Source organism: Lithobates pipiens, unplaced genomic scaffold (genome assembly GCF_037356315.1).
Source record: "Lithobates pipiens isolate NorthernLeopardFrog02 unplaced genomic scaffold, aLitPip1_a1.2 Scaffold_8, whole genome shotgun sequence".
NCBI lineage: Eukaryota > Metazoa > Chordata > Amphibia > Anura > Ranidae > Lithobates > Lithobates pipiens.
The window spans coordinates 404,019,687-404,033,684 of record NW_027507903.1 but is presented as its reverse complement, the minus strand read 5'-3'; the positions used below and the strand labels follow the sequence as shown (position 1 = coordinate 404,033,684).

At 42.3% G+C, this 13,998-nt stretch overlaps 1 protein-coding gene across 2 annotated transcripts in view; it reads left to right on the top strand.

Moving 5' to 3' along the window:
- The window catches only part of GABRA6 (gamma-aminobutyric acid type A receptor subunit alpha6), a 114,080-nt gene that overhangs the window by 52,120 nt on the left and 47,962 nt on the right, over positions 1–13,998 (top strand). Inside the window, exon 7 of one of the 2 annotated variants that reach the window (XM_077474095.1) lies at positions 13,844–13,996. The exons of the other annotated variant lie outside the window; for it this stretch is intronic. Within the exon in view, the coding sequence (XP_077330221.1) occupies positions 13,844–13,996 (153 nt within the window). The remainder of the gene's footprint in view (positions 1–13,843; positions 13,997–13,998) is intronic. 2 annotated transcript variants of the gene reach the window in all.

Here is a 13,998-nt window from a genome sequence, read left to right as displayed (position 1 = left end):
TACTCTGCAATACCCTGCATTACTCTGCAACACTCTGCAACACTCTGCAATACCCTGCAACACTCTGCAACACCCGCCAACACTCTGCAATGCTCTGCAACACCCGCCAACACTCTGCAATGCTCTGCAATACTCTGCAATGCTCTGCAACACCCACCAATACCCTGCAACACTCTGAAATGCTCTGCAACACCCGCCAATACCCTGCAACACTCTGCAATGCTCTGCAATACCCACCAATACCCTGCAACACTCTGCAATGCTCTGCAACACCCGCCAATACCGTGCAACACTGCAATGCTCTGCAACACCCTCCAATATCCTGCAATGCTCTGCAACACAATACTATGCAACGCCATACTCTGAGATACCCAGCCATACCCAGCCATAGTCGGTGATACCCTGCAATACCCAGCCATAGACACCCCCCCCCCCCCCCCGCTGCCCTCTGGTGCTTCTACCGACTCGCCAATAAGATCAAATACAGAATCTTTTTTTTTTTTTTCAGGCTTCCCAGCTTAGAGGTGAGATGCGGGGTCTTATTGACCCCATATCTCACTGTAAAGAGGACCTGTCATGCCATATTCCTATTACAAGGGATGTTTACATTCCTTGTAATAGGAATAAAAGTGATCAAAAAATTTATTTTTGGGGAAAAAAATGTCAAACTAAAATAAATAAAGTAAAATGAACAATACATTTTTTTTTTTTTAAAGCGCCCCTGTCCCTATGTGCTCGCATGCAGAAGCGAACGCATACGTAAGTCCCGCCCACATATGAAAACGGTGCTCAAACCACACATGTGAGGTATCCCTGCGAACGTTAGAGCGAGAGCAATAATTCTAGCCCTAGACCTCCTCTGTAACTCAAAACATATAACCAGTAAAAAAAAATTAAATTGTCGCCTATGGGGATTTTTAAATAGCGACGTTTGGCGCCATTCTACGAGCCTGTGCAATTTTGAAGAGTGACATGTTAGGTATCGATTTACTCAGTGTAACTTCATCTTTCACATTATGCAAAAATTGGGCTAACTTTACTGTGTTTTTTTTTTTAAGCACAAAACTGTTTTTTTTTCCAAAAAAAAAGCATTCAAAAAATTGCTGCGCAAATACCGTGCAAGATAAAAAGTTGCAACGACCACCATTGTATTCTCCAGGGTGTTTGCTAAAAAAACATATATAATGTTTTGGGATTCTATGTAATTTTCTAGCAAATAAATGATGATTTTTACATGTAGGAGAGAAATGTCAGAATTGTCCTGGGTGCTCCAGAACGCCTGATGGTGCTCCATGCATGTTGGGCCTCTGTATGTGGCCACACTGTGTAAAAGTCTCACACATGTGGTATCGCCGTACTTGGGAGTAATAGCAGAATGTGTTTGGGGGTGTAATTTGTGGTATGCATATGCTGTGTGAGAAATAAACTGATAATATGACAATTTTGTGAAAAAAAAAAAAAAAGTAAAAAATATCTTGATTTTGCAAAGAATTGTGGGAAAAAATGACAACTTCAAAAAACTCATCATGCCTCTTACTAAATACCTTGGAATGTCTTCTTTCCAAAAAGGGGTCATTTGGGGGGTATTTACTTTTCTGGCATGTTAGGGTCTCAAGAATTCAAATAGGCCGTCAGTACTTCAGGTGTGATCAATTTTCAGATATTGGCGCCATAGCTTGTGGACTCTATAACTTTCACAAAGACCAAATAATATCCACCAATTTGTACTTATTTTTACCAAAGATATGTAGTAGTATAAATTTTGGCCAAAATTTATGAAGAAAAAATTATTAATCTGCTAAATTTTATAACAGAAACAAAGAAAAATTCTTTTTTTTACAGAATTTTCTGTATTTTTTCTTTTATAGCACAAAAAATAAAAAACCCAGCGGTGATTAAATACCACCAAAAGAAAGCTCCATTTGTGTGAAAAAAAGGACAAAAATTTCATATAGGTCCAGTGTTGCATGACTGAGTAATTGTCATTCAAAATGTGAGAGCACCGAAAGCTGAAAATTGGTCTGGTTATTAAGGGTGTTTAAGTGCCCAGTGGTCAAGTGGTTAAAGCGTGTCTTAATTGTAGGCATTGAAAAAAACACCTTTATCCCAACCATAGTCAGTACAAATCTGCTGATAAGTTTTCAGCACTCCATCGGAGTACAATTGCATCAAGTTAGTAATCCTTGCACGCTCCCATTTAGAAAATCCTTCCAAGTGGTAAACTTCAGAAAATGCCCTGTTCGACCATAATGGCGTATATCTAGTACTGTATGTCCCAGAATACCCAATATTGTTTTGGTAGACTGCCAGACCTTATATATCAGATGAAATGTATAGTAAGTATATTGATTAAAGGGTAAAATAGAAGAATCAAGAGAGAGTAATGGATTGCCGTTATATATATATATATATATATATATATATATATATATATATATATATATATATATATATATATATATAAGCCGGCTAGGTCTTTTTCTGACGGCATTTCTGACGGTCTTTAGATTGAGAGATTGTTCTTCATTTTTCTGTCGGAAAACATTTCTATCAGATTTTTTGATCGTGTGTATGCAATAGCGACACTCAAAATTCCGATGCATGCTTGGAAACAATTTGGCGTATGCTCGGAAGCATAAAACGTCCCTTTTATAGTGCCGTTGAACGTGTTGTATGTCGCAGTGTTATTGACCACCGGAATTTGGTGTGACCATGTGTAGGCAAGACAGTTTGAGTGAAATTCCGATGGGAAAATCATCAGAGCTTTTTCTCACGAGGATTCCGATCGTGTGTACGTGGCATTAGTCTTTGCATTGTGTGTCTGTGTGTGCCACACTAAGCATGGACAACAAAAATAGGAGAAGAGAACTGTCTGAGGACTTGAGAGCCAAAATTGTGGAAAAATATCAACAATCTCAAGGTTACAAGTCCATCTCCAGAGATCTAGATTCGTCTTTGTCCACAGTGCGCAACATAATCATGAAGTTTGCAACCCATGGCACTGTAGTTAATCTCTCTGGACATGGATGGAAGAGAAAAATTGATGAAAGGTTGCAACACAGGATAGTCTGGATGGTGGACAAGCAGCTCCAAACAAGTTCCAAAGAAATTCAAGCTGTCCTGCAGGCTCAGGGAACATCGGTGCAAACTATCCGTTGATATTTAAATTAAATGAAATGCTATGGCAGGAGACCCAGGAGGACCCCACTGCTGGCACAGAGACATAAAAAAGCAAGACTACAGTTTGCCAAAATGTACCTTATGGGAAAACATCTTGTGGACAGATGAGACCAAAATAGAGCTTTTTGGTAAACACATCATTCTACTGTTTACTGAAAACGGAATGAGGAAAAAGAAACAAAGAAAAGAACACAGTACCTACAGAGAAATATGGTAGAGGTTCAGTGATGTTTTGGGGTTGTTTTGCTGCCTCTGGCACCGGGTGCCTTGAATGTGTGCAAGGCATCATGAAATCTGAGGATTACCAAAGGATTTTGGGTCGCACTGTAGAACCCAGTGTCAGAAATCTGGGTTTGCGTCCGAGATCTTGGGTCGTCCAGCAGGACAATGACCCCAAGCATATGTCAAAAAGCGCCCAGAAATGGATGGCAGCAGAGTGCTGGAGAGTTCTAAAGTGGCCAGCAATGAGCCTGTGGAGAGGTCTTAAAATTGCTTTTGGGAAAAGGCACCCTTTCAATAAGAGAGACCTGGAGCAGTTTGCAAATGAAGAGTGGTCCAAAATTCCAGGAGAGAGGTGTAAGAAGCTTATTGATGGTTATAGGAAGCGACTGATTTCAGTTATTTTTTCCAAAGGGTGTGCAACCAAATATTAAGTTAAGGGTGCCAAGAATTTTGACCAGCCCATTTTTGGAATTTTGTGTGACATTATGTCCAATTAGCTTTTTTTCCTCCCTTTTTCTGTTTTGTTCCAATACACACAAAGGGAATAAACATGTGTATAGCAAATCATGTGTTACTGTAATACTTTTCTGTGAGAAATACTGGGGTGCCAACAATTTCAGCCATGAGAGTGTATATATATATATATATATATATATATATATATATATATATATATATATATCAAGCTACGGAGGATTGTACCAAATCTCTTGAAATGTTTCTGCGGAATCCAGCAAGACAAATTATGTAAATAATACAATAATCGTGGCATCCATTTAATTTTCAAGAAATTGGCATGACCAGCTATACAAAGTGGCAGCTTACACCAAACTTCATTTTGAGATCTAAATTTCTGAAGTAATGGTAGCAAGTTTTGGAAGATGTATTCCTTAGGTTGGGGAGAGATAATCACCCCAGGTATTTAATCTCTGCATCCACCCTAAGTTGTGATACTGCGGGGGGTGAGGGTCCTGGAGAGGGTCCAATGGGAGGAGTACTGACTTATTCCAGTTAATCCCCAGGCCAGAAAAGACACACAACTTTTCTATAGCAGAAACTGCAGCAACCAGTGATTCCTGAGTGTCAGCTAAGTATAGCAAGATATCATCTGCATACAGAGCTATTTTGTCCTCATATTTACCTCTACAGAAGCCTCCTGCCCACTCCATTTGCCTCAACATAACTGCAAGGGGTTCTATCACTATTATATAGTACCTTAGGAGAGATTAAAGGGGTCTGACACATTCCCGTTAACTCTTATAAAGGCCTTAGGTGTTGTATATAGGAGCTTGACCCAGTTGCAAAAAATGTTGCCCAAACCAAAACGTTTAAGTGCTTCCCATAAATAACACCATATACTAGACATGTGCAGAGTAAAATATTTCGTTTCGGAATTTCGTTTTCGTCCGAAAGCTTAATTTATTTAGTTACTCCCGAAATTCGTTTTTATTTATTTCGTTTTTCGTTCAAAAATTGCATTCGTCCGAAAATCCACATGAATTACGGTCGAATCTGTCTTGGAAGGCTTATGGTGTCTGTCGAATGTATAAAGAAGATTCGACGGAGCTAACTATATAGCATACTTTAGAACCCTATTAAAGTCTATGGGACTCCAACGTTCAAAATCTAAAGTGCTAATTTTAAAGGCTAATTTGCAAGTTACTGTCCTAAAAAGTGTTTGGGGACCCGGGTCCTGCCCCAGGGGACATGGATCAATGCAAAAAAAAGTTTTAAAAACGGCCGTTTTTTCGGGAGCAGTGATTTTAATAATGATTAAAGTGAAACAATAAAAGTGTAATATTCCTTTAAATTTCGTAGGGGGGGGGTGTCTATAGTATGCCTGTGAAGGGGCGCATGTTTCTGGGGCTTAGAACTGTCGCTGCACAAAGTGTCATTTATGCAGGAAAAAAAGTCCTTTAAAATCACTCGCAGCTATAATGAATTGTCGGCTCCGTAATACAGAGAACACTCATTGAAAGTCATTGATAAAAAAATAAATAAATAAATAAAAAAAAAAAGCGTGGGGGTCCCCCAAATTGAATTACCAGGCCCTTCAGGTCTGGTATGGATATTAAGGGGAACCCTGCCTCAAATTTAAGAAAAAATTTGACGTGGGGTTCTCCCTAAATATCCATAACCAGACCCTTCAGGTCTGGTATGGATATTAAGGGGAACCCCGGTCAAATTTAAAAAAAAATTGACGTGGGGTTCCCCCTAAAAATCCATACCAGACCCTTTATCCGAGCACGCAACCTGGCAGGCCACAGGAAAAGAGGGGGGACGAGAGAGCGGCCCCCCCTCCCTCCTGAACCGTACCAGGCCACATGCCCTCAACATTGGGAGGATGCTTTGGGGGTCCGTGACCCCTCAAAGCACCTTGTCCCCATGTTGATGAGGAGAAGGGCCTCATCTCCACAACCCTGGCCGGTGGTTGTGGAGGTCTGCGGGCGGGGGGCTTATCAGAATCTGGAAGCCCCCTTTAACAAGGGGACCCCCAGATCCCGGCCCCCCCCCTGTTTGAAATGGTAAGGGGGTACAAAAGTACCCCTACCATTTCACAAAGAAAGTGTAAAAAAATGGTTAAATAAAACAAACACACTTTTGAAAAATTCCTTTATTAAAAATAAAAAAATAAAAAAAAGATTCCAGCGGCGGTAATCCACTCTTGCTATCCAGCGACGGACGGTCATCTCTCCCGCGATGTCTCATGTCATCCAGCGCAGCGAATCCTTCGTTCTTCTGTCTCCGCAGAGGAGACAATGCAGGGATTCCGGCTGGCTGACGTTTCTTAAATACGGAGGGCGGGGCCACCCGTCACCTGACCCCGCCCCCCTCTGACGCAAGGGGAAACCCGGGGTTCCCCGTGACGTATGGGTGACCCCGCCCCCCTCTGATGTAACGGAAACCTGCCTGTGTTACATCAGAGGGGTGCGGGTCACCTATACGTCACAGGGAACCCCGGGTTTCCCCTTGCGTCAGAGGGGGGCGGGGTCAGGTGACGGGTGGCCCCGCCCTCCGTATTTAAGAAACGTCAGCCAGCCGGAATCCCTGCATTGTCTCCTCTGCGGAGACAGAAGAACGAAGGATTCGCTGCGCTGGATGACATGACATCGCGGGAGAGATGACCGTCCGTCGCTGGATAGCAAGAGTGGATTACCGCCGCTGGAATCTTTTTTTTATTTTTTTATTTTTAATAAAGGAATTTTTCAAAAGTGTGTTTGTTTTATTTAACCATTTTTTTACACTTTCTTTGTGAAATGGTAGGGGTACTTTTGTACCCCCTTACCATTTCAAACAGGGGGGGGGCCGGGATCTGGGGGTCCCCTTGTTAAAGGGGGCTTCCAGATTCTGATAAGCCCCCCGCCCGCAGACCTCCACAACCACCGGCCAGGGTTGTGGAGATGAGGCCCTTCTCCTCATCAACATGGGGACAAGGTGCTTTGAGGGGTCACGGACCCCCAAAGCATCCTCCCAATGTTGAGGGCATGTGGCCTGGTACGGTTCAGGAGGGAGGGGGGGCCGCTCTCTCGTCCCCCCCTCTTTTCCTGCGGCCTGCCAGGTTGCGTGCTCGGATAAAGGGTCTGGTATGGATTTTTAGGGGGAACCCCACGTCAATTTTTTTTAAAATTTGACGCGGGGTTCCCCTTAATATCCATACCAGACCTGAAGGGTCTGGTTATGGATATTTAGGGGGAACCCCACGTCAAATTTTTTCTTAAATTTGAGGCAGGGTTCCCCTTAATATCCATACCAGACCTGAAGGGCCTGGTAATTCAATTTGGGGGACCCCCACGCTTTTTTTTTTTTTTTATTTATTTATTTTTTTATCAATGACTTTCAATGAGTGTTCTCTGTATTACGGGAGCCGACAATTCATAATAGCTGCGAGTGATTTTAAAGGACTTTTTTTCCTGCATAAATGACACTTTGTGCAGCGACAGTTCTAAGGCCCAGAAACATTCGCCCCTTCACAGGCATACTATAGACAACCCCCCCCTACGAAATTTAAAGGAATATTACACTTTTATTGTTTCACTTTAATCATTATTAAAATCACTGCTCCCGAAAAAACGGCCGTTTTTAAAACTTTTTTTTGCATTGATACATGTCCCCTGGGGCAGGACCCAGGTCCCCAAACACTTTTTAGGACAGTAACTTGCAGAATCTTTTCTCTCCGTCAAATCTTTTCTCTGTCGAATATTTTCTCTATATAATCTTGGACTAATAGAGGTAAGGTTAGGCACATTCGACCATAGGTTCTATAAACACGTTGTCAGAGTCATGTCGAATCTCCTATTCTATATCGAACTGTTGTAACAACGAAAACGAAAATAAAGCATTTATTTATGTCGGATCTTTCGTTTTTCGGATTTTGTGCTTTCGTTATCGTTTGTCAAAACGAAAACGAAAATAGCTGAAATTCGGACGAAAATGCATTCGGACGAAAACGAATGCACATGTCTACCATATACTGTCAAGCGCCTTGGCAGCATCTAAAGACAGCAAAACTCTACAAGTTATCAACAGGAGTTTGTATGTTTAAAAAGGTACGTCTTACATATATAGCAGTTAAGGAGTTGGGCATAAAACCTGTTTGACCTATATGAATAATCAATTTGAAAACTCTCTTTAACCACTTGCTTACTGGGCACTTAAACCCCCCTCAGTCCCAGACCAATTTTCAGCTTTCAGCGCTGATGCACTTTGAATGACAATTGCGCGGGCATACAACACTGTACCCAAATGAAATTTTTATCATTTTTTTCCCACAAATAGAGCTTTCTTTTGGTGGTATTTAGTTACATTTGGTATTTGGTACAATCCTCCGTAAATTGATATATATATATATATATACACTCTTATGGCTGAAATTGTTGGGTCACTATTCCCAATCACTCAGAATAGCTAGGGGCACCAGACAGGGTTGCCCGTTGTCCCCGTTGATCTTCGCAATAGCTATTGAGACTCTTGCCATAGCCATCCGCACCAACCCCGACATACAGGGGGTTTCCTGTGGGTCTCAGACGCATAAATGTGGCCTCTTTGCAGATGATGTCCTCCTCTTCATAACATCCCCCATCACATCCTTACCAAATCTATGCAGACTCCTAGACACCTTCTCCAGGGCCTCGGGTCTCCGGGTCAATTATTCAAAATCTCATGCCCTCAATGTTTCGCTTCCCCTAACCATAGTATCCACCCTACGGAGCAGTTTTGACTTTGATTGGAAAGACACCTTTTTAGATTACCTCGGGATCAAACTGACCCCCAAAGTTGAACAACTATATTCGGCCAACTTCCCTCCTACTTACAAGAAGTTAGAAGCAGACTTGCAGTCTTGGGCTCGGGGGAATCTCTCTTGGTTGGGCAAAATTCACTCGCTCAAAATTACGTTCCTCCCCAGGTTGCTGTATTTATTTAGAGCGATCCCGATTAACGTTCGGTCTGACCACCTGCAATCCCTTCAGAAAAAGGTGATTCATTTCATATGGGGGAAAGCGGGTCACAGGCTACCATGTACTACTCTATTTAGACTTAAGAGGAAAGGGGGCTTGGGCGTTCCAAGACTGTCTTGGTACTTCCAAGCTGCCAGACTTGCCCAATTGTCCACATTATATTCCAGAATCGAAAAACCTGACTGGCTGAATATAGAGAGACAGGCTGCCCCTACATACACTTTAGATTTTTTGCTCTGGATCCCTCACAAGGAGCGCCCTCCCATCCTCTCGCCCATTCTGTCTCAATCTCTGGCACTCTGGGATCGATTGAAATCCAACTCTTCCTTGGTTTCAAGCTCCCGCCCTCTGGCTCACATATTTAATAACTGTGATTTCCCACCAGGGTTGGATATTAAAGCATTTAAATGGTGGCTGGATAAGGGGCTGTACCGAATTGGCCACTTTTTCACGTCCTCGGGTCCCATCACTCTGTCATACTGCAGAAAGAAATTGGAGATTCCGAATTCGGAACTCTTCCGGTTCTCTCAAATTCAACACTTCCTTCATGGGCTTTGGAAGGAGAAACCGGCCCCCCCTCGCTTTACTGACTATGAGGCATGGTGCGGGCAAGCCACTAACCAAAGAGGTGGAATTTCGGTAATATACCAGGCTCTAGCTCAGAACGACAACAAGACTTCTTTCATGGTAGCCTGGGAAAGGGACCTCCTATTTCAATGGGACCTTGAGTCCTGGTATTCCTCTCTCAACAAAGCCTACAAAGGGGTTAGGTTCATTTCTCTAATAGAAGCCAATCTTAAAGTGCTGACTAGATGGTATCTGACCCCGTCCAAATTAGCCCGCATGTTCCCCTCAACCAGTCCCCTTTGCTTCAGGGGCTACGAAATGACAGGCGGTATGGCCCACATCTGGTGGGAATGTGTAAAGCTTCGACCCTTCTAGCGGAAGATGTTCAACTTAATTTTTAAGGTGACGGGTATTCAGGTTCCCAGAACCCCGGTGGTAGCTGTCCTAAATAGCCCTATCCCCCGGATTGGCAAATCTACTAGTTTGTTGATTCACTACATGTTACTAGGGGCCAAGGTCACCATAGCAAAAGCTTGGAAACAGCCCAAAGTTTTGATTCGTGCCACTAAACGCAAGATCTCATGGATCATGACACAGGAAAAAGTCACGAGCGTATTACTGAATTATAAAAGTTTGAGGCAATCTGGGAACCTTGGGCCCAACACGTGGGCATCTCCCTTATTACGGGCGTTCCTCCAACTCGAACTAGCTTGGTTACCATTGCCCAGATTTAATCCTGTCGCCTGGCTTCCTATTCCCCCTTCCCTTCTCTAGCCCACCGCAGGTCAAAAATTTTTGTATCCCTTAGGGTGGCCCTTCACCGCTGGCACTAATACCTAGATACTGGTCGGGTTCCTCCTGTCCCCCCTGGCTCCCCCTGTCAACCCTTTCCCTCTCTTCTGTGTCTCTTCCCATCTAGAACCCCCCAACCCCTTCTTTTCTTCTCTCTCTCCTTTTCTACGCGTATCTACAAGCGTAGCTGTTGGTGTTGCCATATTCAAGCCTCGGGCTCACAGTCTACCCAGAAGGGGCCCCGATTGAATCTAAGTTTGTTTACACAACTGATTTGGGGGTCCTCCCCATGAAGCTCTAGCCATTTACACATAATTCTTCACCGCTCTGTGCCTTTCCCAGATTGGCATTGGGAGCAGTGGGTGTCTGGGGGTTTGGGGGGTGACGGCCTGGCACAGCGAGCTCCCATTAGGGGTGCTGGGCTGTTTCCCCCTGGCTCCCGGGCACCCTTCCCTTTTCTCCCATTTTTTTCTGTTAGTTTTAATGTTGTTCGATTACATGTCGTTCCCTGAGGTTACAGATTGTGGGAACAGAGTGTCGACCTCTAGTGGTTTCAGGGGTTTATACTGTTTCGCCTGTACTTAAGATTCTCAGACGGTGGACTATTCTAGAATGCATTTATGTTCTGATGTCTGCACCTGATATGTTTCTGTACTATGTCTTTTGAAAATAAAAATCTTTGAAATAAAAAAAAAAAAAAAATAACAAAAATAATTCCTGAAGCAGAACAGTAAAAAAGGACGATTCTAACGGAATCTGAGGGGAAGAATTCCCACTTGTGTGAAGGGGGTTAAAAACAAAACTGTGGTATTTTCGATGAGCTTACTGGAGCTATGATGAGGAAGTAAAGTGATATTGTATCCTGGGCCTTCATCCAATTGCTGCACTTTGCCAGGTAGATGACTGAAGCTGTGGTGAGGAAGATGCAGTTTGAGGACCTTTGTCAGATTCCAGAATGTTTCAATCTTTCAGGAGGCAGATGCCTTCATCTACCGAGGTGACCGTGTTTCCATCTTTGGTAACTTGAAGCTTGGCCAGGTACACGCTTCGGTACATTGGTATATGATCTTATGGTTCCACAAAGGTTTAGTGATTGTAGCCTTATTTCTTCTCCTTTGCATTGATAGGCCTGGAAAGAATGAGAGGCCTTGAGTGCATGGAGGCCTATTCTCTGGGTTTCTTGTGCGCATAAGGAATTTGTCCTTGGTTTGGTAGAAATATATGAGGACAATCGTGTCCCTTGGTAGCTGATTTGGGAGATGCCTTGGTTTAGGTAGTCAGTTTTGAAATGATTTGTCAGGGATAGAATATCTGAATGTATTGTGCTGCGTGAGACAAGCATATTTTTTAATGTTGTATCTTTTTTTTTTTTTTTTTTTTTTGCCACTTCAGCAAACTCTTTAGAGAGACTCAAATCAACTTTACCATTCATTTCCGTCCCTTCTCGTTTTCACATCATAGTAGCGTTTATCTTTGGCTCTTGTGCTTTCCTTTTGTATTTTAATTCATCTTAATTTAAATAAGTGGTTATAGAAAACGTTTTTAATTGTTATTCGTCCCCTGTACCCTGGATGTACTATCCATTACCGGATCTATACAGAAATTCATGTCTCCCATCAGAATCACATATTCTTTCTTGAAATCCATCAACTTTCCCAGTATTTCTTTTAGATATTTTATAGGGTTACTTTTAGGGGCGTATATGTTTGAAAATGTGCAATCCCTTTCTTCTAATTTACCATTTAGGAAAATAAATCTTCCCTCTGGGTCAGTCATCCTTTCCTCTGGTTGAAACCGTGTCTTTTTTGCAAACCCTATTGCCACCCCTCTTCCTCTCTTTGTTATTGTGTCTCCATAATACCAGATCGGGAAATTATAAGAATATAGTCTGACATTTGATTCAATAGAAATATGACTCTCTTGTAAGAAGACTACCTCTTCTCCATACTGTTTAAGCTCTTTTAGAATCTTATGCCTCTTATTTGATGTATTTAGCCCCTTTACATTATAAGTCATAAAAGTTATAGCCGTCATCTTTATTTCTCTAATTTTCTATGCAGACCTAATTTCTCTCACCTATACCGGGGTTAACTGTTTTCTTGTATATACTGCAGGTATCATGTATATATTGCACTGGAGCCTTTTCTCTTAATTTCGTCCAGATTTCTGCTTTGTCTTCGTAGAATTTGAATCTTCCTATTATGTCCCGTGACCTATCTGCTTCAGAATTTCTTACTTTTCCAATCCGATGCACCCTCTCAATACTGGGGAATTCTTCATCTCCTTTATCCCAAAGAGGGCTAAGTATTATTTTAATAATTTTTCTCAGATCTTCTCCTCTTACCTCTGGGACCGAACAACTTCTCATGTTTTGTCTTCTGTTTCGATTTACCTGATCTTCTAATCCATAGAGGATTCTCCTTTGGGTTTGTTGTGATGTTTTAACTTGCTCCTTTAGTTTACATATCTCCTGGGTGTGTTTATCTATTCTCGCTTCCTCTACCTCCACTCCTGTTAGGAGGTGCCCCAAATCTGCTCTTAGCATGTTAATGTCTGCTTTGATAGCATTTTCTAGCCTCAGGAGCATCTCTATCATCTCTCCTTTTGTTGGGATTTGATCATCTGTCCTTTGTTCATCCACCTTACCTATTTCCAGTTTACTCTCTGTTGTTAGGTCATCTCTGGATTGGTCGGGTGTCTCCCCTATTTTTTTTATCCATTCCCTTTTTCCTATCTGTTTTAGATTGCTTTTGCTTCTCTATATCTGGGTATTTGGGACTAGCTCCTTGAGTCATATACTGTTTGATCGTACTGTCCATTACTTTATCTTTTGAAGTTTTGGAGACACCTCCCTTTATATATTTACTTGTGGATTTACTCATGGTGCTTTTCTTAACCCCTTTTATTCATTTATCCAGTTTTCCTTTCCCTTCCCGTCCTCTTCCCTCTCCTTTCCCTCTCTCCTTCTCTCCCTTATTCTCTTCTGGGTCCTGCTCTATTCTCCACTACTCCTTCACCCCCAGTGTCTAATACAGGCTGGTCTTTAGTAGGAAACTCCAAGATGTAATTCCAAGAGTCTTGTAATTCCCTTGTATCATTGAGAAAAATATCTCCCGTGTCTCCTTCATCTGTATTTTGCTGATGGTATTGCTGTTTTGCCTTCACAGGACTGGATGACGTTGAGGAGGATTGGGAGTGAAAGTTGCTTTCTGTATGAGGTCAGGATTTGTTGGTTGAGAAGCTTTGGGAGCTATCTGTTTGCCTGAGATCTGCCATCTTGGCTGTGCTGGTGGGGAAGCTGTCATCCGCCTGAGTTTTCATGTCTCTTTTCTTTTCCTAGACATGTTGTCTACAAGTGCCCAATGGTCTGGGCAGTGAAATTGCCAGGTTCCAAGGCCCAGGGCCTGCAGGAATAGCTCAGGTTTGCCGCTGTGGAGTTCTGCTTCTAAGCAGCCATACTCCTCGGCTGCTGGCCACGCCCCATTTTTTATTAATTTAATCCAGCCACAATACTAGCAGTGGGGACCCCACTGTAAAATTAAAACAGTATCTGTTAATAATGGTGATGTTCATTATATTTATTTGTATTCTTTGAGTTAATTATATGTTTGTTTTTTAATCAACAGGTGAATACATTGTAATGACAGTGCATTTCTACTTGCAAAGGAAAATGGGATATTTTGTTATACAGACATATATCCCTTGCATAATGACCGTCATTCTTTCTCAGGTGTCTTTTTGGATCAACAAAGAATCTGTTCCAGCTAGAACAGTTTTTGGT